The following is a 24949-nucleotide window of genomic DNA, read 5'->3' on the forward strand; positions in this document are numbered from 1 at the left end:
TTGCCAGAAGTCGTTGAGAGTACATCTATCTCTAAAGAGACTCTTGTTCACAGTATGGTGACAAGAGAATCCTCTGGTTTAATTGAAGAGAAAAGGTTTAAAAGTTTTCTGCGGCCCAGGCTCTCAGAAGAGGAGCGTCTGCGTCGCAGAAACTTAAACTTATGCCTATATTGTGGGGGTTTAGGCCATTATCTGCAGACCTGTGAGTTGCGCAAGCCAAAGTGTGGTGACGAGTCTTGCCCTCTGGCCAAGTTGAGTCATGATACAAGACCTACCCCTGTCTCTACTGTGGCAGAGGTACTTGTCACACAACCCACACAAAAAAGCTCTCTGTCCTATAATTGGGGTCCTTGGGCAAGGGAGCCCCATTATAGATTCAGGAATCAAAAGAGAATGTTTCTCTCCTCTCTTGAGGTTCCTGTGGAAGCGGAGTTGCAAGTCCCTAAAGGGGTGTCCGATGCCCAGGTTCCTGGAGGGGTGCCCGATGCCCAGGGTCCTGGAGTGGTGCCCGATGCCCAGGGTCCTGGAGTGGTGCCCGATGCCCAGGGTCCTGGAGTGGTGCCCGATGCCCAGGGTCCTGGAGCGGTGCCCGATGCCCAGGGTCCTGGAGCGGTGCCCGATGCCCAGGGTCCTGGAGCGGTGCCCGATGCCCAGAGTGCTGGAGCGGTGCCCGATGCCCAGAGTGCTGGAGCGGTGCCCGATGCCCAGAGTGCTGGAGCGGTGCCCGATGCCCAGAGTGCTGGAGCGGTACCCGATGCCCAGAGTGCTGGAGCGGTACCCGATGCCCAGAGTGCTGGAGCGGTACCCGTTGCCCTAGCTTATAGAGGGACATCAAATATTATAGTTCAGGTGTCCATACCGGAAGGGGTCTCAGAAGCTGTTACCCCAGGTAGGGATTTGAAAAGCGCAATCCCAGAAAGGGTATCTAAAACCATAGTTCTTGAAGGGAACTCGAGAAGCAAAACCCCAGAAGGGATCTTTGAAGTAATATCCCCAAGTGGGGTCTCGAGAGACGCAGCCCCAAAGAAGGGTCTAGAAGTCGCTTCCCCAGGAAAGAACTTAAGAAGCATAGCATTAGTGGAGGATCTGAACGTTATGGCTTCAGCAAAAGTCCCGGAAGTCATAGTCCCGGGAGAACTTTCGATAATTATCGACTCAGAGAGGGAGGCCGATGGCCCGATCCCAGTCAGGGAGGCCAACGGTCCGGTCCCAGTAAAAGAATCCGAGGTGCTGACCCCAGCGGGGTTCCCGGAGGCCACTGCCCCAGGTGGGGTTCAGAAAGTCACTGCCCCGGGTGGGGTTCAGAAAGTCACTGCCCCGGGTGGGGTTCAGAAAGTCACTGCCCCGGGTGGGGTTCAGAAAGTCACTGCCCCGGGTGGGGTTCAGAGAGTCTCAGCCTCAAGTAAGGTCAATAGTGACCAGGTACTAGCAAAGCACTTCAGGCAGTCAGATGGGAAGGAAACAGATCCTGACTCTGATATCTCAACATCCATAATCTTTGATGGGGACTTAGCCCAATTTCTGGCGCTTTACAAACACTATTACATTATTATGTTGTCTAGACCATTTCTGGGCATCACTCCAGAGAACCTTGTGCTCTATCTTATTTATTCTTTTAAAGGAGAGCCTTTTGAGTGGGTGACCAGCCTAATGAAAGCTGAAGATCCCATTCTTCAGGATCCCCCAGCATTCAGTGATGCAATTATTAAAAGATATGGTTCCAAAGAAATTGGTTCAGGTTCCTCTAAGTCACCCGTCTTGTCTTCTGAGATTCCACCAAATACTGTAAACTCGGCACAAGAGTCCCAGCCCGTTGTTTTGACTGCAGGATGTGCTTTTCTGACTTCTTCTTCTTCTAATAATAGTACTTTGCCAGAAAGTTCAGCTCCCAAGGGTAAGAAACCTGTCTCTGATTTGAACGCAGCCTTGTTGGGTGGTACCATCAGTTCAGACAATGTTTGGGGAATTACCTTGGTCAGACCTAAAGAGCTTTGTAAAAAGAAGAAGAAGAAAAAGAAATAATTTTTGACTCTTGCCTTGATAAAAAAAAAAAAAAAAAAAGATTTTTTTTCCTTATCTTGTGTCCAGTGGCCACCGTCAGGGGGAGGGCACTGTTACAAGCTGTGGTTGCAGCTTGTTTCTGTTTTCGTGTCTGTTTGACCAATGTGTCAGGTTTTTTGTTTTTTTTTTGTATCCCTTGTTCTGGATAGTCTGAATTTTGGGGTCTTTTGACCCCTCCTCAAGAGGGGGGTAATGTTATGAGCCACGGCTGTGGCTCATTCCTGTTTTGCATTTTGGTTCTGTATTTTATGTTATACTTCTGTTTATGTTCCCCGTGGGTATCATGGGGTGCTCGGAGCTCACCCTTAAGGAGGGGATACTGTTATGAACCACAGGTAGTGGTTCATTTCTATTTTATGTTTATTAAGTTGTCTTGCATGCCAGGATTTCCTGTTGCTCTGTTTTAGTATGCTCTTGTCTGCTGCCGCTGGTTAGTCTGTGTAATTGCAGCTTGTTCCATGTGTTCAGCCTCACCTGGCTGCTAATTGCATCTTGTCAGCTGGAATCATGCAATAGGCCAGCTGCTCTGGATTATTAATTAGGCCTCTCTGTTATATGCTGGCTGATTGCAGTTCACAGACGCTGGTGATATTTCTGGGTTTTCAGTCTGCTTGAGTTCTGAGCTTGGTTCCTGCTAGTTCCTGAGCTTCCTGTTTGCTTGTGTCTGCTGCAGAGAGTTCCCAGTCCCGGTCCTTTTGGTTGTTCCTGTCCTCAGAGATCCTGTACTCGGAAGTTACCATCTGTTCCTGGAGTCTGACCGAGCACCTTTAACATCTGGTGGTGTCGTGAGTCGCGGCGCAGCCGTGTGTTGCGGCTTGTCCGCTTCTGTTTATTATTTTGTTTAATTGTGTTCTGGAGCTTTGCGGAGGATTCCGCTTCCACAGATCCACTCTGGTGTCCGGCGGTGCCGGATAGGAGTGTCGGATCAGTGGATCTTTGGTTGTCCTTTTTCCTGGCGGCTAGTCCGCACATACCTTTTGATTTAGTTAGTTAGCTTGTAACCCCTGGCCTGGTTGCTTAGTCAGAGGGCCCCTTGTTATCACCCTGTCTCGGACTTCCCCTTGTCTCCCTTTAAGACCTGCGGGGGCATCGGGGTTGGGCAGACATAATCCGCCCTTCGAACGCGGCTGCCATGGGCTCAAGCAACCATAGTCTCGCAGGGGATTTCTGATTACACGGGCGAGACAACGGAGTTAGGGCGCCAGGGGTTACTAGGCTATCCAGCTCCCACAACCAGCTTATTTTCCTGTACTCAGATCCCTGCCATAAGATCTCCTCCGGTCTGGAGTACAGGAATCATAACACCACCTCTCTCCCCCGACAGGAAAGTTTAAACAGTGGCGGCCTGCTCACGTGCACATCCAGGCCGCGCACCTCCGAGGTCGTGAACGCGCGCATGCAGACTGTGCAGGGGGGCGGAGTAGGGGGAGGCTCCTGGCTGCCGCTGCCTGTACAGTGTGACAGGCACAGCAGCCAGTGGATTTTAGGGAGGTTTCAATGCATCTATATACTGTAATGGTCGTGGCACTCATTAAAACCAACTTTTTTTAAATAAAATTGAAACATAGAAGTATTTAATACTACTTTTTTTATATGACCGTGAGTGTCGCCACCATTACAATCTATTTTAAGTCCAAATCGGAGGGCACCGGGCAACTATACTATATACAGACTGGAGTGCCGGACATACAAAGTCTATATCTATATATTATACACACATTCATTTATAATAAATATATACAGCGGGATGCAGTCAATATCCTGGCTGTCGAGATCCCGGCGCTCTCCATACTGGCTGCAGGATCCTGACTGCCGGGATACCTACAACTGTTCTCCCTCTTGGGGTGTCCACAACACCCCTGGAGGGAGAATAAACAGTGTGGGGTTTCTTTTGCACTTACCCCACTGCCGGCCTTCCGACGGTTGGGATCCTGGCGCCGGTATGCTGGGTGCCGGGATCCCGATAGCCAGGATATCGATACCAACCTATATACAGCACAAGCACCACATTCCAGCATCTTCCACCCCATAGACAGAGCACAAGCACCATCAATTCCATAGTCAGACACCACCATCCCTCCACTAGTACCACGACTCCTCCATAGATACAGCACAGATAACATGATCCCTCCACAGCACCCAAACCGCCGCCATCGCCCCTCATAGACACACAGCACAGACACCATTATATTATTCACACACAAGCACCCCCCCCCCCCCTTCATAGACAGAGAACACAAGCACCATCATCCCCCCACCATGGACAGCACAGACACCATCATTGCTCACACACCAGCACCCCCCCCCCCCCCTTCATAGACAGGGAACACAAGCAGCATCATCCCCCCACCATGGACAGCACAGACACCATCATTATTCACACACCAGCACCCCCCCTTCATAGACAGGGAACACAAGCAGCATCATCCCCCCACCATGGACAGCACAGACACCATCATTATTCACACACCAGCACCCCCCCCCCTTCATAGACAGGGAACACAAGCACCATCATCCCCCACCATGGACAGCACAGACACCATCAATATTCAAGTCTACCCACCCCCTCCAGTCCCCTCATGCTGGTGAAAGAGCTGTAGTTACTCCGGACTTTGAGTGCCGTGACCCGACCAGCATAACTACCGGCGCCTGCCTTCCCCCCTGCTCCCCGCACACAAACCTTGCTGCTGCTGAGTGTGCTAAGTGTGGGACTAGGGAGTGATGAAAGTCTGTTGTCGCCGCTGCCTCACAAGCTCCAACCGCGTGAACAGCCTGGGCGGAGCTGATTCCCCTGCATGCAGCCAGCGGCCGCCAGAGTCTGTGTGTGGTTTGCACAGAGGATGCACACATCGGTGAGCAGCGTGATACACCGCCGGCCAGGGGGGGGGGTTCTAGGTACTCAGAACCCCCCCCCCCTGCGTGCGCGTATGGCAACCGGAGCCGGGGAGACAGGGAGAGCGCCGCCGGGAGCGCTTGCGGCTCCAAACCCTGTCGCATGGGGCGAGCGGGCCGTGCAGGTGCCGGTGGCACCCCCCTCTGCTGGGGCTGCCACGGCGCCCAGGGCACGCGCCCTATGCTAGATACGCCTCTGGTGTCAACGTCCAATAAATTTTGTTAGGCAAGAGAGGTTTATACAATTTAATAAGCCAAGTGAAATATTGTTGAGATTAATCAGTGCTGTTTAGCTACTGTTAAGCTCCCTTCGGAAATTAAATTATAGTGATAATCTCTTTAATATTATAGCCTCAATAGCCTTCTAATAGAAGGGTTCCTATTTCCGCAGAAACCTTTTATCGGTGCCTTTCCAGGATAGCAATTCCCGTATTTATTCCAGGGAGTGAGAAAGGAAAAGAAAGGAGCCCAATAAATTAATTTAAGGTTTTGTAACATATGGTCACCCTTTACACCAGTCTACTGTTCAAGACTGCAGTAACAGTGCTAATGTAATTTGATACAGATTTGCATCCACCATTCTGCAACAATGTGTGGCTGACAAGACAGTGTGTACTGGAGACCAGATAATAAGTAAACTGTCTCCAGTACTCGGGTCAAAAAAAGCGCCTGTCTGTAAGGGATATATAATGGATAGCTCAAAGCTCTTATCCCAGCAGCTCATGTACAAGTGATTTCAAAACATATGCGTATTAATATCTCAAATATTTGTGTCACAAAAGAATGTTAAGAATACAGAAAGAATATATATATATATATATATATATCTCTATAGTAAGTAATCTACCAGTTTGTCATTGCGACCCACGTGTATCTAGTATCAAAGCATATATGTGAGCACAGATGGCAGTTCTATATTCTGATAGAGATAGGGTTTGACACGATGGAAATGACCTGTTAATTTGCTCCAAAATACCGTTGTAATTTCTTAACCTTTGAATGGTAAAAATTATATTGCTAGCAATTATAATCATACAAAACTGTAGAGATTTCTCTCCCTGGTACAAGAAGTGTTTATAACAAGTAGTTCAAGATTGAAATTGTTCTCTGGCTCGCAATTCAGATTAAATATCAGCACATCAGAATTACTTTTTGTCCTGATTGATAACTCCAGCTTTATACAGGCACAATTAGCTAAAGAATTGGGCTTAAGCGTATTGTACTCTATCCTAGCCAAACAATTGAAAAATGGCTATAAATTGGCATTATTTAGTTGGTATTCCCATACAGGTCTCTATGAGATTATAATGAGTCACGTATAATGCATCCATATAATGCTATTTGCAAGATATAAAACTAAAGGTGGAAAAGAGTCCCAGGTGTGTGGAAAACAGATTCCCTTTCTACTTTTGTCCCATGTGCCACTATGGGCAGTGAATGGGAACAATGAAAGCGGGGAAGAGCCGTCCACCTAGGGCTGAAAGGAAAGAGCAGTGCGGGCTGCTTCTGCTGTCCACGTTTCACATCTCCCTCCAGGTCCAGGTTTTAGTGATATCCATGCTTGAGCACAGGTGACTTACAGTAATTAGTACAGTACCTCAGTTATTTTAATTTAATCATCTGTGCTGAAGCCTGAGTTATACGGACTGGCCTTTATTATCACTGCAATTATGTTTTCATTACTAATTGAATATTTTTTTGTTGTAAAAATATTCAATATTTGATCTGGGCCTTACAGAACAGCACATAGATTTAGATAGAGAATCTGGTTTAATGGAATGAAAAGATAATAAACAAAATAAATATTTAAATCTTCCTACAGTATACATATCATACAACAGGAACATGCACATAGAAACTAGAGATGAGTGGGTTAGGTTTTACTCGGATTTACCCGAATCTCCTTATTGGCTCATGGACATCATGTGTTTTGGTTGGCCAATAAGAGAAATCCAGAAAAAAAGAACTTGCGATAATTCTGGCATTAAGACCCGAGTAAATTAGAACCCGCTCATCTCTAATAGAAACACACACTGAAATAGATGAGAAAACTCACCTTGACCAATGCGCGCGTGCGCACACACACACACACACACACACACACACACACACACACACCGCAACATTCACAAACAGGAGCTGCAGTAGCTACGTGCAAACTGTTTTGTGATTTTATATATAGATCTTGGCGCTTGTAGCTAATACCGTGACGTATTAAGGTTACATAAATGATTGGAATTAAATAGAACACACTATGCCAAAGACTAAAAACAGGTTGCAGCTCTTCAACCAAGTTAGTGATCTCCACTAAAAGATAAGCAGTTGGCTTGTTCTTGAAGGTCTGGTGGCTTAGTTGGCTATACAGTTGCTAAATATAATTGTCTGAACACTTCGCTTTTCCATCAGAGGCACACAAGCCAGCCTGTAAAACACATTGTATAGTCAACATTCACTGATAATTGCTTCTACAATAACAACAACAACATCTGACCTTGTCTACAGTATATTCACTGATTTAGTTAATTGGTGACCCCTAATATCAAATGTGTATAGATGAAAACTCCACTTACATTAGCAATATGGCATGAAAAGTACTCAAATTAAGCATTAAGTGACATCCGACAATGAAAGAGTGGTAGAACTTTAGAGGAGGTTCATGGAGGCATGGGAGGTTCATGGAGGCATGTGAGGTTCATGGGGTCCTGAGGTTCTGTTCCATCAAAAAGGTATATTGTGTTCTCCGATGAACAGTAAAAACTGTTCTACAGGTAACTGTGAAAAACAAAAGGTGTTGTCTAAAAACAACTATTCATTCTGTCATTTTACTAGAGCAGATAAGAAAATAAAAGGAGACAGACTTTTCAAGGTTACCTATAGAACAGTTTTCAGGTGTGTGTGTGTGTGTGTGTGTGTGTGTGTGTGTGTGTGTGTGTGTGTGTGTGTGTGTGTAAAATGCTAAATTTTCTCTACTTTGAAAGCTATCTGAAAGCATAAATGTTATAATAATACAGCCTAAGGAAAATATAAAATTAATCAAAATTAGATGTGCAAAAATAAGTGAGCTAATAATAAAATACTTCACTATACATAAGTTTTAATTTGCTTCTACAGTACAGTAGGTCATATTGGCAAAAAAATAATATTTTGTATTGAATATATTCAAATAATGTAAATATTAACCCTGTAACTTTTTGCGGTGTGTCGAGAAGGAAAAATATATTCAGATTGCATTTATATTTGTCCCAGGTAAAATGTTCTGGATGTAGAGTGTTGGCAAGTGTGTCCTATGGTACTTTTCACATCTGCCTATGGTGCTATAAATGATAAAGCACAGCTTGAACTGAGTGCAACATAGTGATAGCACATATTTATAGAGTAATGAACTGACAGTAATCACAGTATTTTGTCAAAAGCCTGCCGAACCTTGAAAGATTCTTCTTCTTTTTCGGCTGGTCAAGAAAACTACTTTGAGTGCTGTCAACACCTTCCTCAGAATAATCTCCTGTCAGTAATCTTAGCTGAGTTTACCATTCAGTGAACATAGTGGATGCTGAAGCCCATAAGCAGATGTAAAAGTACCTTAATATTTTTTAAGATACAGTACCCCCTGTGAATAAATCAGCTATTCCATAAACTGAATAGGAAAATCCGTATATCCAAATGTCACATCTTTGGAGGTCATACAAATACATCCATATTATAGGTAATATTATAATAATCTCCTGTGATATGTATTAGTCTTTGGATTCATGTTTTTATATGGCACAGAAATTTTACTGTTCAACAGCTTTCCAAGAAACCTTTAAATAACAGTAAAGCGTACATTATATGTATATAATTATGCAGTATATATTAGAGATGTGAGCGGGCCCCCATGTTTTGGTTACGAGTCAAATTCATCATCATGATTTCGTTTTGACAAAACCACGCTCAACTGTTTTGGTTTGGATTCGTTTTTTGGATTGAATTTGGATTCCATTAAAATTAATAAAAAATGTATTTTAAAAAATCAATAAAAACAGCTAAAAATATGTAATGTGTATCTGTTTACATGCAATCCAAAATCTGAGTCTGTTTTTTAAATCTGAGTTTTGAACTGACAACAGACCCAAGTCGGGATTTGTTTCCATTCGGAACCCCAAAGTGATTCCAAAATGGGACTCAATTTAACTCAGAAACCTCTAAGTTCGGGTGTGTTCATATTTTAGTTAAAAAGGAACTAAACATCTCTAATCTATTCTCTCTCTATATATATAAATATATATATACACACACACACACTACACATACAGTATACATTTTTCTAATTTTGGACTTTAGCCACATGGACAGCTAGGTGTCTATTAAATTAAATAACACTGGCTAACATGGGCGCAGAAGAGAGCAAGACAGAAAGATAGGTGAAGGGAAAGTGAGAAATGGAGAATAATAAGCATAACTAGTTACCAGCCCTTCAAAATGATGAAACAAAATAACAGTAATGTCAGCGATGGCGGTTGTGTACGCCCGAATAGAGCAAGACTTCAGTTGCTCCGTCGGGTGCCAACTAGTGGGCGCCGGCATGCAAAACACTTGAATTCCCGTTTAGAGGTGAGGAGCAGTGTTGACCTTTTTACTATATAAGATTATGCTGTTGACATTTTTTGTGCCCTAAATGACACAAACCAACTGTTGCATCATTCATATATATAGACCTACATGAACAAATAGGTGCACTCAGAGGCTTGAGGTCAAAAAGATACAGTATTTTAAGAGAAAAGTGACATTGCCAATGTTTTGGGGCACAGCCACACTGTACACCTGGGTGACTGTGCCCTGAAACTTTGTAGATGTTGCTTCTCTCTTCATATATATTTTTTTACCACTACCCTCTGAGTACCGCTGTCTGTTCGTGTGGGACTTTATGCAAATTACCTCCAGAGTGCGTATATAGTGTATATATATATATATCAGCTGCACTCGTAGGTCTTGAGTCTATCAAAACAAATCAGGAAATTACACTTCCAGTGTTGTCCAACATTTCAGTTTATACTACTTTTGTTAGAGACAGCAAATATACAAGAGATGTTAACTCTACTATACTGTATATGCATGAACTACATTTCTGTGCACTGAATGCTCCTACAGTGTGCCGTTCCAGCCGGGATCCAGTAGCGCCAATGAATAGCAACACTTAAATATGATATAATTGACCAAGTGCCCAAAAATCTTATAGGAGGTGAAATTGGAGGCAAGGTAGATACACTGCCTTAACCTGTAGTGCCCCAGATTTGAAAGAAAACCTTAGTTAATTGCTTCCTGTAAATACATTTTGGTCCTGTAGACTCATAATAGTATCTTCTATACTTCCCTCTATATTTATCCTATAAGTAAGAGTTGTTATAGCATTTAGGGTGTTTTCCCGTAGTTTCTGTACTACATCAATAGTACCTCTGTGATATGTTTTGCTGCAATGTACTTGTCATTTTCTATTTTTCAAGTAATTTGGTTATGATTGTGTACAGTATGTTCACTATCGCGTCTCTCATCCACACTCATTACTCGCTCCCACTCACGATTGCAGGACTTTCATCAGGCTGCACCCACTCTGTGGAATGCCCTACCACGCACAATAAGACTCTCCTCTAGTCTTCAAACCTTCAAGCGTTCCCTGAAAACTCACCTCTTCAGGCAAGTGTATCAAATTCCAGAACCGCCCACATAACTTTCATAAACCTTCCTGTCAAATTGCATCCACTCTGCACATTCCACACATATCCTTACATGTCTTCTCATCCTTCCTCTCGACCCCAGTTCATCATTGCTGTATGACCATATCACACAGCCCACCAAGAACCTTTGCAATCTGGTGGACAACTATGCAATAGATAGCACCTATCCTTGTGTAAACATGCCTATTTCCCTATAGATTATAAGCTTGCGAGCAGGGCCTTCCTACCTCTATGACTGTTTGTTATTACCCAGTTTGTTATATCATTGTTATTTCCAATTGTAAAGCGCCACGGAATTTGCTGCGCTATATAAGAAACTGTTAATAAATAATAAATAAAATAAATGACTCGCTCCCACTCACGATTGCATCGGGCTGCACCCCCTCTGTGGAATGCCCTATCACACTCAATAAGACTCTCCTCTAGTCTCCAAACCTTCAAGCGTTCCCTGAAAACTCACCTCTTTAGGCAAACATATCAAATTCCAGAACCTCCCACATAACTTTCATTAACCTTACTATCAAATTGCATCCATTCTGCACAGTCCACACATATCCTCACATGTGTTCTCATTCTTCACTTTCCCTTCCTCTCAAAACTAGTTCATCATTGCTGTATGACTATATCATGCAGCCCACCAAGAGCCTTTGCAATCTGGCAGACAACTATGCAATAGATAGCACCTTACCTTGTGTATACATGCCTCTTTCCCTATAGATTGTAAGCTTGCGAGCAGGACCTTCCTACCTCTATGACTGTTTGTTATTACCCAGTTTGTTATATCATTGTTATTTCCAATTGTAAAGTGCAACAGAATTTGCTGTGCTATATAAGAAACTGTTAAATAACAAATAAAATAAATTACTCACTCCCACTCACGATTGCAGGACTTTCATCGGGATCCACCCCCTCTGCGGAATGCATGCCACACACAATAAGACTCTCCTCTAGTCTCCAAACCTTCAAGCGTTCCCTGAAAACTCACCTCTTTAGGTAAGCATATCAAATTCCAGAACCGCCCACATAACTTTCATAAACCTTCCTATTAAATTGCATCCACTCTGCACAGTCCACACATATCCTCACATGTCTTCTCATTCTTCACTTTCCCTTCCTTTCGAAACCAGTTCATCATTGCTGTATGACTATATCATGCAGCCCACCAAGAACCTTTGCAATCTGGCAGACAACTATGCAATAGATAGCACCTTTCCATGTGTATACATACCTATTTCCCTATAGATTGTAAGCTTGCGAGCAGGCCCTCCTACCTCTATGACTGTTTGTTATTACCCAGTTTGTTACATCATTGTTATTTCCAATTGTAAAGCGCAACGGAATTTGCTGCGCTATATAAGAAACGGGTAATAAATAAATAAATAAATAAATAATAGTGTTGCTAAGTTACTGGTTGGACTTCTGGGTAGCGTGATGACGAATGCTGCTATCCAGTGATGTCGTCAGAACCTGGCTGACCACACATGCTCTTGGAACATGCAGATCACAGAGGTATTGTCCATGTATAAAAGGTACAGTAAGTATGATTTTGTACATTTGCTGTCCCTGACTAAAGTTGTACAACCTGAAATGTTGGACAAGGGTGGGAGCATACTGCCTGATGTTTTTTGATTGATTCAAGTCGTGTGTGTGTCGTCATCCCCCTCTGTTTGTGTATCTATCCGTGGAGGTCACTTGGGATCAGCAGTTTTTTATATAAGTGTAATTTCCTGCTATATACAGTACATCAAACATTTTCATATGTTATAAAACAGAAAAATCATTTATAAATGAAAACAGAAAATGTTTTGTAATAATAATATCAGTAAAACCGCAGCTTAATGACTGAAAGGTTATAGCCACCCCACATGGATACATCTCCCCCGTCATCAGCCATGTACATATTTCCAATATATATATATCGCTATCAGTAATTACAGATAAATCAGTGTGTATTGCAGCATTAAGCTCACTTGACCCTAATTATGGCACATTAATTCATTATTACACTAGTTGGTTTAGGTGAATGAGGATCAGATTTGCCTCACTGTGGCATGCACAGTTAGTTGTCTTTTTCAAAAACATCTGCTTTAAAAGGGAATGCAATTAAATCAAGTCCTTTACTACAATATCTGCGGCTTCTAGGGCACAGCTGACCACAATGACTGCAGGCTCAGATCTCTTGTGCCCCGGGCTATTGGGCTATTGGCTGGAAGAATATCTCTTGCCAAATGATATCATCCTGTGTACTTCCAAACCCTATGAAGGTAGAACACTTTCACTTCATTAAAGGAACTTTTAGCCTGAAGCTAAAGGAAATGCAGAACCATCAGTGATTGCCTTCATATATGTGTTAAGAGGGATGTGTTAAGACGGATGTGTTCATATATGTGTAAACATGGATAAAAATGAGGTATTTCATCTAAACATACATTTTAAGAAAATACAATTAATTTAAACTGGATTTCTTTTTCATGCTGCTACATTTGCTGTTGACTTATGGCCAAAACCCTGCAAAAGCATTATACAAACAGCATTTTTCATGATTTAATATATCATATCAATAAATATAATCAAACATACTGTACATACTTTATGAGAAAAGCAAGCCAATAGGTTAATCATACTTTTTGTAAAGTATTTTTAAAGTCAAGTATTATATATTATACAACATAACATGAATTACCCTTATTGTATATCTGTTGCCTACATACAGTGTGGGCAGCCATTTTGTGACCTTTATTAATGCTCAGCTTATCCATTCATGAGGTAACTTGTGCATAGTAACAAAATGGCTGCCTTCAGTGTTTGTCAATAATGGGTACTCTTTAATTGCATACATGTTCCACCTAAAAGTATGCCAGAATAATTCATCCATATAAAGCATTATTAAAAATATGGGGTGCAATATGTGGGGTAAAAGGAAAATTTTCTTAAGAGTGGTACGTACCAGTAAATAGAAACATGGCATCTGCCCTGCCCCAGGAAGAAAAACAGACTTCAGCCAGTCAGCAGGAGATTTCAAACCATTTCTCAGACACAAAGGCCACTGGAATTAGATGCCGATCAGAAGAAGTAGGTCTGCAGCGAGCAGAGAAAAGGGCTTGCGCGTGCTGGTACGTAACACACAACAAGCAAGCCTAGTCAGGCCTGCTGCAAAAAAAATTGCTAATTAAAGGAAACAAGTTCTAAACTAATGCTTTGGTGATAGGTTGGCCTTTTTTATCATATGTAAAAAATATGATAGAACTTCAAGTTTACATTTTTGTAACTAGAGATTTTGCAATGTCTCAGATGAGGAAATATAGCTTTACAAATACAAAGTGGAGGCAGCCATTTTGTGAACTTAACCAATATTCATAATAAGGCAGACTATGGACTATATTTACTAAAGGCCACTTTTTAAAGAGTTAAAAATGATCTAAAGATCTAAAGCAATGAAAATTGACCTTTAGTAAATATACACCTAGAAATTCACTAGGATCTAGAGACATCACTGTGTCACCTGGATGTCACTAGTCCTTTGGGATGCACAACTCAATCCACAACATGGCTGCTACCACTGCCCAAATAAGTCTGCATAAATGAAATAATTTATCTGTTGCAGTATCTTACAAGGTACATATGGCAGAATAACTAACTTTTCAAAGAAATAAAGTGTTTTTATTAATCACTCTTCCTCTCTGCATAGATGATTTTTAACTTCATGTGAATCAATTCCATCATCATTTTAAATGATACATTTATGAAAAAATTTACATTTTGTTTTGTGAGAGCTTGCTGTGGCCAGGAGAACCATGATGGGTGGGAGCATGAAGAATGTTTTGGATTCAAGTAGCCTTGCAAACTCTTTGACCCTGGGTAAAGTAAGTGAACCTTTAAGATTAACTATACAGATTATGATATTTATTGGACTTGTTCTTTCAAATTCCTCATGTGTCCAATAGTTTGTATCAAACTATCTGAAGATGTTGTGAGAAATCAAAAAAGTACTCCCCAACTTGACCAAGTAAAATGCTGATTATTATTACAAAATGCTGCATACTCTACATCTGAATCATATATTAAATAATTTCCTGATTCAAAATAACCAACCAGCCCCGTTCTAGCCACATAACACCCATCCTCTACTCCCTTCACTGGCTGCCTGTAAGATGGCGAATCATCTTCAAGATTGGTTTACTGAGTTTTAAAGCACAGCATGACCAGGGCCCAAGGTACCTGAAGCAGCCTCTGATCCCATACTGCCCCACTAGATTGCTGCGATCTGTAGATGAAGGACTTTTAGCAGTACCTAGAATTTCCCGTAATTCATCTGGAGGTGGAGCTTTTAGTCATGCGGCTCCGACTTAATGGAACTCACTTCAAAAGTAGACTCAAGACTTTCCTGTTTACTCAAGCATTTCCATAATGTCCTTTTAGTATCTTCGTGCTTCTGTATTTTATGAAAAGCTGTTCTGTACTTCATTATTTTCTGTACTATATTATGCTATGTATCTGTTAAGCACCTTGAGTCCTATTGGAAATAAAATAATAATAATAATAATAATAAATTATTATTATGATTAAATTACCTCACACCTGCCTGACCTTCCAAGATATATGCATGTATGCAATCTGCCCAGGTTATGTTCACATATGGTTAAGTCATGCCCATTTTCTCCATAAGAATATAAGGACACATGGAGATACTAAATTGTTGTAATTGGAGTCTTTTTGGATGTGAATGATTGTTGGACATCAATGTTCTGCCAGATTTCATACAAGACTAAAAGTACAGCTCAGATTCTGAAGCATGTTTGATTGTCTTTTATTATGATTTAGAGGTCTATTTAGTATTAGGATGAGAAAAGCTTCTCAAATTACTGTGGATGCACGCAAGTATCACCTTCACTCTTCACCAGCAACATAAGACAGTCGGTGAAGTAGAGAATGGCCTTGGACATATATGCAACATATCTGTCCCAGTATTAGATTTGCATATATCCCCACTATCCCAATTTATGCAGGACAGGCTATCTCATCATCTCATCAATCATGATTATGGTAACAACTGTATTAATTCTGAAAAGTATGTCATGCTCACATACTCTCTACATAGCAATGCAGCTGTGAACAGGTGCTGTGTAACAGTACAGGGTGTATTTATGGGAGGATGGTGACATTTGGTCAACCTACAGTAGCATGCCCTCTCCATGATACAATCACCCCCCTTCTGCAATGGGCATGCCCATGTCACAATGACCAGATATTAAATGTTGGATGGTGTTTATTTGTGGTGGCTACGTTAGTCTAAAGTATCCATTAATAGAACACTGGAACGTGTTGCAGTTGAGTAGCACTTCTGGTGGATTACCATGCTAGCACTGTATGATAGCCATGGCACCAATAAGTCATGCCAGGTTCACTGTGGCAAAGAAGAGTCAAGGTAAGCAGGAGCAGGGACATAAGTGCACACTGTCACTACCTCCACACACGAATGAGGAAAATAAATCTTTGGTGGAGACATTCTTTAGTAAATGTATTTACTCAACCTTTCTAGGATAATATCAATAAATAGCTAGACCTTATGTGTATAATATCACTAATATAAAAGAATTTTACCCATACATTAAAATATATAGAGGTCAATTAAATTATCAACCCTGTGTTATCAATTCAATTATCAACCCCGTATATCAATTCAATAATCAACCTTGTGTTATCAATTCAATTATCAACCCCGTATATCAATTCAATAATCAACCCTGTGTTATCAATTCAATTATCAACCCCGTATATCAATTCAATTATCAACCCTGTGTTATCAATTCAATTATCAACCCCGCATATCAATTCAATTATCATCCCTGTGTTATCAATTCAATTATCAACCCTGCAGTGTTACCTACAGTAGATACGATGAAAAAATAATATCTAACAACTGGAATAACAACACTATAATTGTTATAATTGCTATATAAATTGACTAACATAGTCAAAGAATTTGGCTACTATAGTCAAAGATTTTGGCATGTGAAAAATTAGTGGAAGCAAATGTACTTCTATGCCCACAATTGACTGACTTCATTAAAATGATATTTTCACTGAGCTAGATGAAATTTGTATTTTCTTGTACACTCCTGGAATTTTAATACATATTTCTATAACAGATTTTTTTGTACGCTCTCTTCAAAGAATTATTTGATGTCACTTTATGCTAAAATGAACTCAAAAGACATTTCTAAGCATGTCAAGCAATTCTAAAGAATTGAGAATATATTTATAGAGTAAACTAGCAAATAAAATGAACTGAGATAATTGAACTGTAACATTCTGGCGAAATGCGTAAAGCCTCACGGTATTTGTGACTACCAATGTTTTAGTAGATTTTATTATTATTTTTTCTACTTTGTTATAACCAAACTAGTATAAAAATATCTGAATATGTTAAAGTTTTGTGAATGACCTCTCTCTTTCTCATGTTGCACTTCCTTACATAATGAAAGGCTCCCCATTATCTAATCCATTGGATGGCTGTGTTACATAATTCAGCCGCGGTCTCAGTCATATAGGTTTCACAGGGAGACTGTGCATTAACTTTTCAGATAAGAATTAGATCACAGTAGTAGTTCAGAGCAGCAGCATGTGCTCAGAATGATTATTTCCTCATCAGTTAGTGGCCATGAGATGTACGCTACCTCTTGCCTAACACTTTAGATAAACAGTAGTCAGTGCTTGAGTGGTCATCGGCCAACTAAAGGTAGTCTTTTTTCTATTCTGGTTCATTTCTCTTAAAGCGTTTTTTTTATTTTGCATAATTCATAGTTGTAACTGCATAATACTATACTGTATATTAGAACATACAGTATCATAGCCAAATCATCAATTGGGTAAACATGACTGTCTGCTAGGGCCCAGCAGGAACAGTGAGACCCAGATAACCCAAACTCATATTTATATTTTTATTTTATTTTTATTTTGGGGGGGGGGGTTTTTTGACGGAGGGGGTAATATGGCCAAAACCATTAAATTGTATATGGCTCATAGGGTCTTAACCTGACTTTATTTAACACTTCATAATTATTATTATTATTATTTTTATTTTCAGGAAGAAATCTTTTCATTTCTCTACTGTAATTGGTTATAGATCAAGTCAACAAATAGTTTAAGCAACAGTATTCAACTTTAATATTTATGTATTTCATACAAATTCATAGAGGCCAATGAATCTGACAAAGCATTAGTTTAGGGCTAAAAAAAGCTATGAAGTATTTTCAAATAATGCAATTTATAAAATGAATAAAGTAACAGTGATATACACATACAATGTCCAACATGAATCACAAATGAGACCTAAAAGGTGTATTTAAAAAATTTACTTATCTCAGCGTTAAATGATTGGAAAACAATTATGTTTTACACACATAGGCGAAATGGTTTGAAAATTCTTGCCAATTCATTACTGCAAAAACGCAGCTAGTTCCAATTTAAAACTTTTGTAGTGTCTATTCAACGGAAAATCGTGGCTGGCTCCTTCTACCCACAAACACAATATCTAATAGAATAGTCTGTTCAGTTGAAGATAACATCTGTATGTTTAATTCAGCATATTTGTTTTCTTAGTGTACAATGTAGTGTACAGTGCACAACCAATCAGAGTTCAAAGAAAGCCATAAACATCCCAACAAACAGTAATAGGCTTTACCCAAACTTGAAAACAAGTATTAATACTGTGAAGGTTTAGATCAGAGGGTATAAAAAGTTGGCACAATTTAAATACCCAAAAACATTCATTCTGAACCATGGTAGAATGCACTTTTTACTTTGGTATACAAGCTATAGTATTTCAATATTTCTAAACTGTGTGAATTGCAAAAATATTAAGTCCAGTTTTATCAAGCCTTGGAGAGTGATAAATTGCACGGTGATAAAGTACCAACCAATCAGATCCTAACTGTCAAGTTATGGGCTGTGTTTGAAAAATGACAGTTATGAGCTGATTGGTTGGTACTTTATCATTTTGTAATTTATCACTCCCCAAGGCTTGATTAATCTCGGGCTTAGTAAGCTTATTTTACTGGCTATGTTTCTTTGGTCAGTCCATTCTCTTGATGTGTTTTGTAAATTAAATAGTATACTAAAGTATTTAAAGATCAAACATAGGATATGGGAATTTGCCAACAAAGTCATATAAAATAATGACCGCTTGGGATATTAACTGAGGATAAAAATCTGTTGGCTATATGAACAAATTTAGAGGCTCAGTTGTAGAATCTTGATAAAGAAAATTGACATTTAAAGTTCTGGAATTTACTACAGGTTACTACAGTATGGACCTTATTCAGCTTCAGTTGCAGTTTTGCTATTTTAGCAAACCTGCAAATGTATACGATCGCATGCTAAGGGCCACCCAGCACTGCGATTACAATCCAACTGGGCTCACAATACAATTGTGATCGCATCGCAATTAGACCACGATGGCAGCAACTGGGGTCAACCCCTGCCTGCGCAGCCTGGCTGTAAAGGCAGGCTCAATGATGACATGCATTGTTTCGCAGCGGCCGCATGTGATGTCATGCGACTGCCTTGAAAATGGCCTGGACCCTACTGTGTTTTCATCGCCACATACCTGCAACGCCGAATTGCCGCCCTCGAGCGCCCTGCGAATGCATGGCCCGAACGTCGGGAAAATGAGATCGCATCACATTAACAATGCTTTCTGAATAAAGCCCTGTACCATAGATAGATAGATAGATAGAAATATATAGATATAGCTATATAAGTATTTGCATCTCGTTTCTGCCTTAAACTGTGTTCTTTTTTTACAGCATGTAACCTCTACATGCAGATGTGTCCTCTTACATATTTGTATGTGTGTGCTACAAGTCGCGTTACACATAACATGTGAGTGCTGTGTGCCGGGAGTCTTTTTTGCATTTGCATTGTCTTAGATGCAAAGTAAGTAATAGGACGCACAAGCAGCTTGTGCTGATTAAAATGATATGCAGCATGCCTATATTCTGTGTGTGACTGCGACTTTATCTGCATACAAAATGCTATGCTACAGTGTTTTCATGTAAAACACTGTAACGTGGCATTTAGGATGCAGATAGAGCCGCAATTTTACACACAATATGCCATATATCATTTTAATCAGCAGAAGCTGCTTGTGTGTTCTATTACATTACTTAACATCTAAGATGCATTTTTGTGGAAAAATAACGCAAAAAAAAGGTGCCCAGTGCTACTGAGTACCGCCACGGCATGGCGCGACTTCAAGGACTGTTTAATGTGACTGCAGCAAGGATGTATGAGGACACATCTGTATTCTCTTTTTTATATTTAATTGACATCGTAATATGTGGGATCTATAATATTTCCATTAGATTCTACAACTAAAAAATAGACTGAGAATTATAGCACATATCTAACCATCTTACCCAGTTCAATTCATCCAGAAAGTCACATGTTTCACATGTAATGTATCTCTGGGGGTGATTCAGACCTGATTGCTGTGCTGCTATTGTTGCTGACCTACGATTGGATAGCCGCCGCACAAAGGGGAGTGGAAATTTGCCCGTGCAAGTGTGCGATCGCATGCGGGCATCTACAAATCTGTTTGCACCCCACTCAGTGTGTGCAGTCTCTGCGCAGCCCAGAACTTACTCCTACAGTGTGATCATAGTAGGCTGATCGGAGCCGGAGCTTCCGTCAGACACCCTCCCTGAAAACACTTGGGCACACCTGCATTTTTCCGGAAACTCACAGTAAACGGTCAGTTACCACCCACAAACAGCCTCCTCCTCTCAATCAGCTTGCGAACGCCCATGCAAATGAAATTTTTGCACCATCCTGTCACTGACCGGCGATGCCCGTTTTTGTCCGACACGTGTGCGCATTGCTGTGCATACGCATGTGCAGATATGACCTGATCACCCGCTGTGCCAAAACAGCAGCGATCAGGTCTGAATAGGGCCCTATGTTCGTAACAGGTCCACTCATCTCTAATACGGTTTTCACTAATAACTTCACCCACTGGGTGTAAAATTCAGGCAAGTGACCTGCACTTTGCTGCACTTTGCTGGGTGCATGTGTAATTGAAATGAATCTTGTTTTTGGCCAAGCCCCTCTCCCGGGCTGTTGTTATTCTTACCGATACATTTTGGAATTAAGAGACTGGTGGGCTTCTGTCACTGATGCAATCAGTACCATGTCACTGTATGCACAAGCCTCCAACAGTAAAGTGAGAATAAAATGGAAGTTAGCCATGTCCTCACTCTTTCTATCCACAACTCTTGATCTGCCAATTGCACCCCCATTTTATTGGGGGTGCACTTAGGGGACCACCAATGGGAGTATGTATGTGGAGCATACAGTACTGTATCTGATCATTCATTGGAGTGACTTGATTTATTTTAATATTAGAAAATGAATGTATAAAATACCTCTACTACTACTTCTACTACTACTACTACTACTACTACTACTACTACTACTAATACTACTACTTCTACTACTACTACTACCACTACTACTACTACCACCACTACCACCACTACTACTACTACCACTACTACTACTACTTCTACTTCTACTACTACTATTACTACTACTACTACTACTACTACTACTACTACTACTATTACTACTTCTACTACTACTACTACTACTACTACTACCACTACTACTACTTCTACTACTACTACTTCTACTACTACTACTACTACTACTACTACTACTACTACTACTACTACTACTACTTCTACTAATAATAATAATAATAATAATAATAATAATAATAATAATAATAACAACAACATGACAGACATATTAGTTGGTCTTCTATTAAAAATGAGTGATGAACTTGTCATAATTGCATAGATCTTGGTGTACTCTACTGGGAAATATATGTTATCGCTGTCTGCATTATATGAGATCACTGTAGGCATTTTGTGACAATACTGTGGGCAATGTATGACTCACTGACATTATGACTGAGTCCTTACAGTTATGGATGTTTATGGCATCCATAGATACACACAATTCTCTACAGAGCCACAAAAATGATTAAGTAGTAAAAGCATACAATTGTATAGCATGTGTATCTAGGTCTGGGGTTCTCTTGTACATGTTGTTATTAGTTTATAGGATTTGTACTATGCATTTCTAACAGTTTTATGGAATGTACGCTACTTCCTTTGATATTTTAACCAGTACATTTGCTTTCAAATTTTGCTTACTCGCTCCTATTCTTTTCTTTATAGAGATGGGATCATGAAGGTTTTATTTTAACAATTATTGTACTATCCCCATGTCAATATTTATAGTTAGAATTTTCTGAAACATTGGGAATGAAAATGTTCTAAATTATGATCCTCTACTCAACACCCACTCCTACATTACTTTTACAGATTTTTTTTTTTTTTTTTAAAGTGGCAAAAAAGAAAAATAAATATTAAAAAATTTCTTTGGTGCCCTTGAACAATATCATAAACACAAGCCAGGGTGTCTTTATATGTAAGCAACATCTATATTGGGGTGTAGTATGTTATGCCGGCGGTCGGGCTTACGGCGGCCAGCATACCGGCGCCGGAATCCTGACCGCTGGCATACCGACAGCTGGGCGAGCGCAAATGAGCCCCTTGCGGGGCAACACACACCAAACTATCTATTCCCCCTCCAGGGTGAGTCGTGGACCCCCAAGAGGGAGAAAAGCTGTCGGTATGCCGGCGGTCGGGATTCCGGCATCGGTATGCTGGTCGTCGGGAGCCCGGCCACTGGCAAACTGAAGACCACCCTCTATATTTTACACATTTATATGGATCTAACTGTATGAGCTTGTGTTTTTTTATTTTATTATTATTTTATGAAAATTGTTTAATTATCTAACTACAGTAATGCTCAGATTGTGATTTTATTTATTTTTCTTGGCTTTAATACAATCCTATTCTAATATTCTATGTATTCCTAGGAGAAGAGGTATTTCAGAAGTAAATTACATGCAGAGATAACTATGTAAGGAACACTAGAACTTGACATTACATTCATTACTTCAATGATCATGCTGATGCTGTCTGATACATTTCATTCATTAGGATGTGCCCATGGCAACATTTATTCTCTGGATGCAGTTGAATACTCAAGGAATTGCACATGTACCATGTTGTCATTGTCTTTTTAAGCGTTTCAGTGTTGTGTTTGTGGACATTCTGTATCCAAAATCTCAATTCTTTTCCTTTGGCAACATTACAAGAACGGAGGCTGTAGCTTCAGGGAATATGACAGATGGTGTACTTGATATGATCTATGCAAGCACAGTGCCCGGTGATGTAGCAGAACTTTTAATGGGGATAGGTGATAATGCAAACATCAAATAAACTCAACAGCAATAAAACATTTGATTTTTACTTTGTTTATAATTTAGCATCATATACTAATGTTTGCAAAATTGAGGTATCACCTTCCTGCTGTGGCCTGATCACATATATTGCATTATTTTGCTTCAGTTTTATTCTTTGACATCTTTATGATTGAACTTATTGTTTCATCTTTGACAAATTGTAGCAGAAAACGAGACTCCCTGAAAAAATTTAAAGGGTTAGGAAGGTCCTACAGCTTCTTACTAGGGACATAATGCAATTAAGCTTCTCTGTTTCAGGAGAAGAGATTCCTGGGAAACTATTGTATTTTAATCAGTTATCTGACAATAGTTATTTACATGATAATCTTTTACATCAATGATTTCCACGCTACTGCTCCTTCCTGTATTTACTGTCCTGTACTGATGAGCGCCAAGGCCAAAACGGTCAATATTAAGCACTAATTCATGGGGTAAGCTATTCAGTTTCTAAAAGATATGTGTTATAGGAAGAATAAACATTTTTATGAATGATATATATCACTGGTCTAAAAATAATTATTAAATTAGTGTATATGTAGTAGAACAAGTTTACTTAAAAGAAATTAGTGCAGAGCTCAATTTATACACTAGTGAATAATTTGATGGGAAGTTAGATCATTTTTACAAAAAAAATTGCAGTTTCTTTAATTTCATGGAAAAAAATACATGATCATGAAACTTACAGAAATTCTGTATTGGAGAGTTCAAAGATATTGGTGGCTGCTTAAGAAAGACTGATTTTACTCCAATATTTATGTCGTCGTCGTCATCATCATCATCATCATCATCATCATCATCATCAGCTTTGTTTAAAAATTAATATATACAGCAGCCCTTAAGTATAGAGGGGGTAATTCAGACCTGATCATAGCAGCAAATTTGTTAGCAGTTGGGCAAAACCATGTGCATTGCAAGAAGGGGGGGCAGATATAACATGTGCAGAGAGAGAGTTAGATTTGGGTGGGATGTGTTCAAACTGAAATCTAAATAGCAGGGTAAAAATAAAGCAGCCAGTATTTACTTTGCACAGAAACAAAATAACCCACCCAAATCTAACTCTCTCTGCAAATGTTATATTTGCCACACCTGCAGTGGACATGGTTTTGCCCAACTGCTAACATATTTGCTGCTACGATCAGGTCTGCATTACCCCCAAAGGTAGGTGGTTGTGCGTGGGCCAATGCCTTCTCTTTTATAAAATGGTTTTATTGTGTTTTATTTACAATCAAGGCCTTTTGGTGACTTATTTAACTTTTCCCTTTCCTTTTCTTAACTAGAATGCTTGTGTTGCATGGGTTTGATACAATCTGTATACTTCATATAATTTTTCCATATACTGCACAGCTGATCAGGGTTCACAAGAGGGAGGTTCTGACAGGTACATAGTAACTAGGCAGAGACGTCTCTCGTATTCCAGAGATGTTGGTTTTGGTGGCTTCTGCTGAGTTGAATTATGAGTAGAGAAAAATTTGTGTACAATGAATCATCAGAAAACAAAGGTATCACTACTTCAGTCACTCTCAAATAATTTTGGATTTCAGAATATTTTAGATTTTAAATTTTCAGATATGGAAGACTCATGTTGTATGGCAATATTTGGCTTCTACTTTGTATTTTACCAACCTGTTGTTGATGCATAGTTAGCCAAAAGGTACATATACTGCAAGCAGAAAACATAAATCATTACCAACATACATCAAAATTAGACTTCTTGTTCAATTTACATTATTTAAAATGTTATGAGTATTTTCTATTTTTATAGTATGGATGTGTAAATATCTGCTGTTTAGGTAGATTACTGCTATAAAATTGTCAGTGCCATTTTTCTGCAGAAACAAGCAGGAACTCAGTTCCTGAACCTCTCAATAAGAATGACATAATCAGGAAATGGGTTCCTGAACCTCTC

The 24949-nt window shown here is 40.0% G+C and overlaps 1 protein-coding gene across 4 annotated transcripts in view; it reads right to left on the bottom strand.

Moving 5' to 3' along the window:
- The window catches only part of AJAP1 (adherens junctions associated protein 1), a 403432-nt gene that overhangs the window by 66950 nt on the left and 311533 nt on the right, over positions 1-24949 (bottom strand). Inside the window, exons 5-6 of one of the 4 annotated variants that reach the window (XM_063943451.1) lie at positions 13612-13742; positions 7572-7725 (exon numbers count right to left, since the gene is read on the bottom strand). The exons of 1 other annotated variant lie outside the window; for it this stretch is intronic. In XM_063943451.1, coding sequence (XP_063799521.1) covers positions 13670-13742 — 73 coding nt within the window. In that variant the 3' untranslated portion in view covers positions 7572-7725; positions 13612-13669. Of the gene's footprint in view, positions 1-7571; positions 7726-13611; positions 13775-24949 lie in introns of those variants that run through there. 2 more of the 4 variants (XM_063943450.1, XM_063943452.1) reach the window with 2 other exon arrangements.

The sequence above is a fragment of the Pseudophryne corroboree genome, chromosome 10, assembly GCF_028390025.1.
Source record: "Pseudophryne corroboree isolate aPseCor3 chromosome 10, aPseCor3.hap2, whole genome shotgun sequence".
Classification (NCBI taxonomy): Eukaryota; Metazoa; Chordata; class Amphibia; order Anura; family Myobatrachidae; genus Pseudophryne; species Pseudophryne corroboree.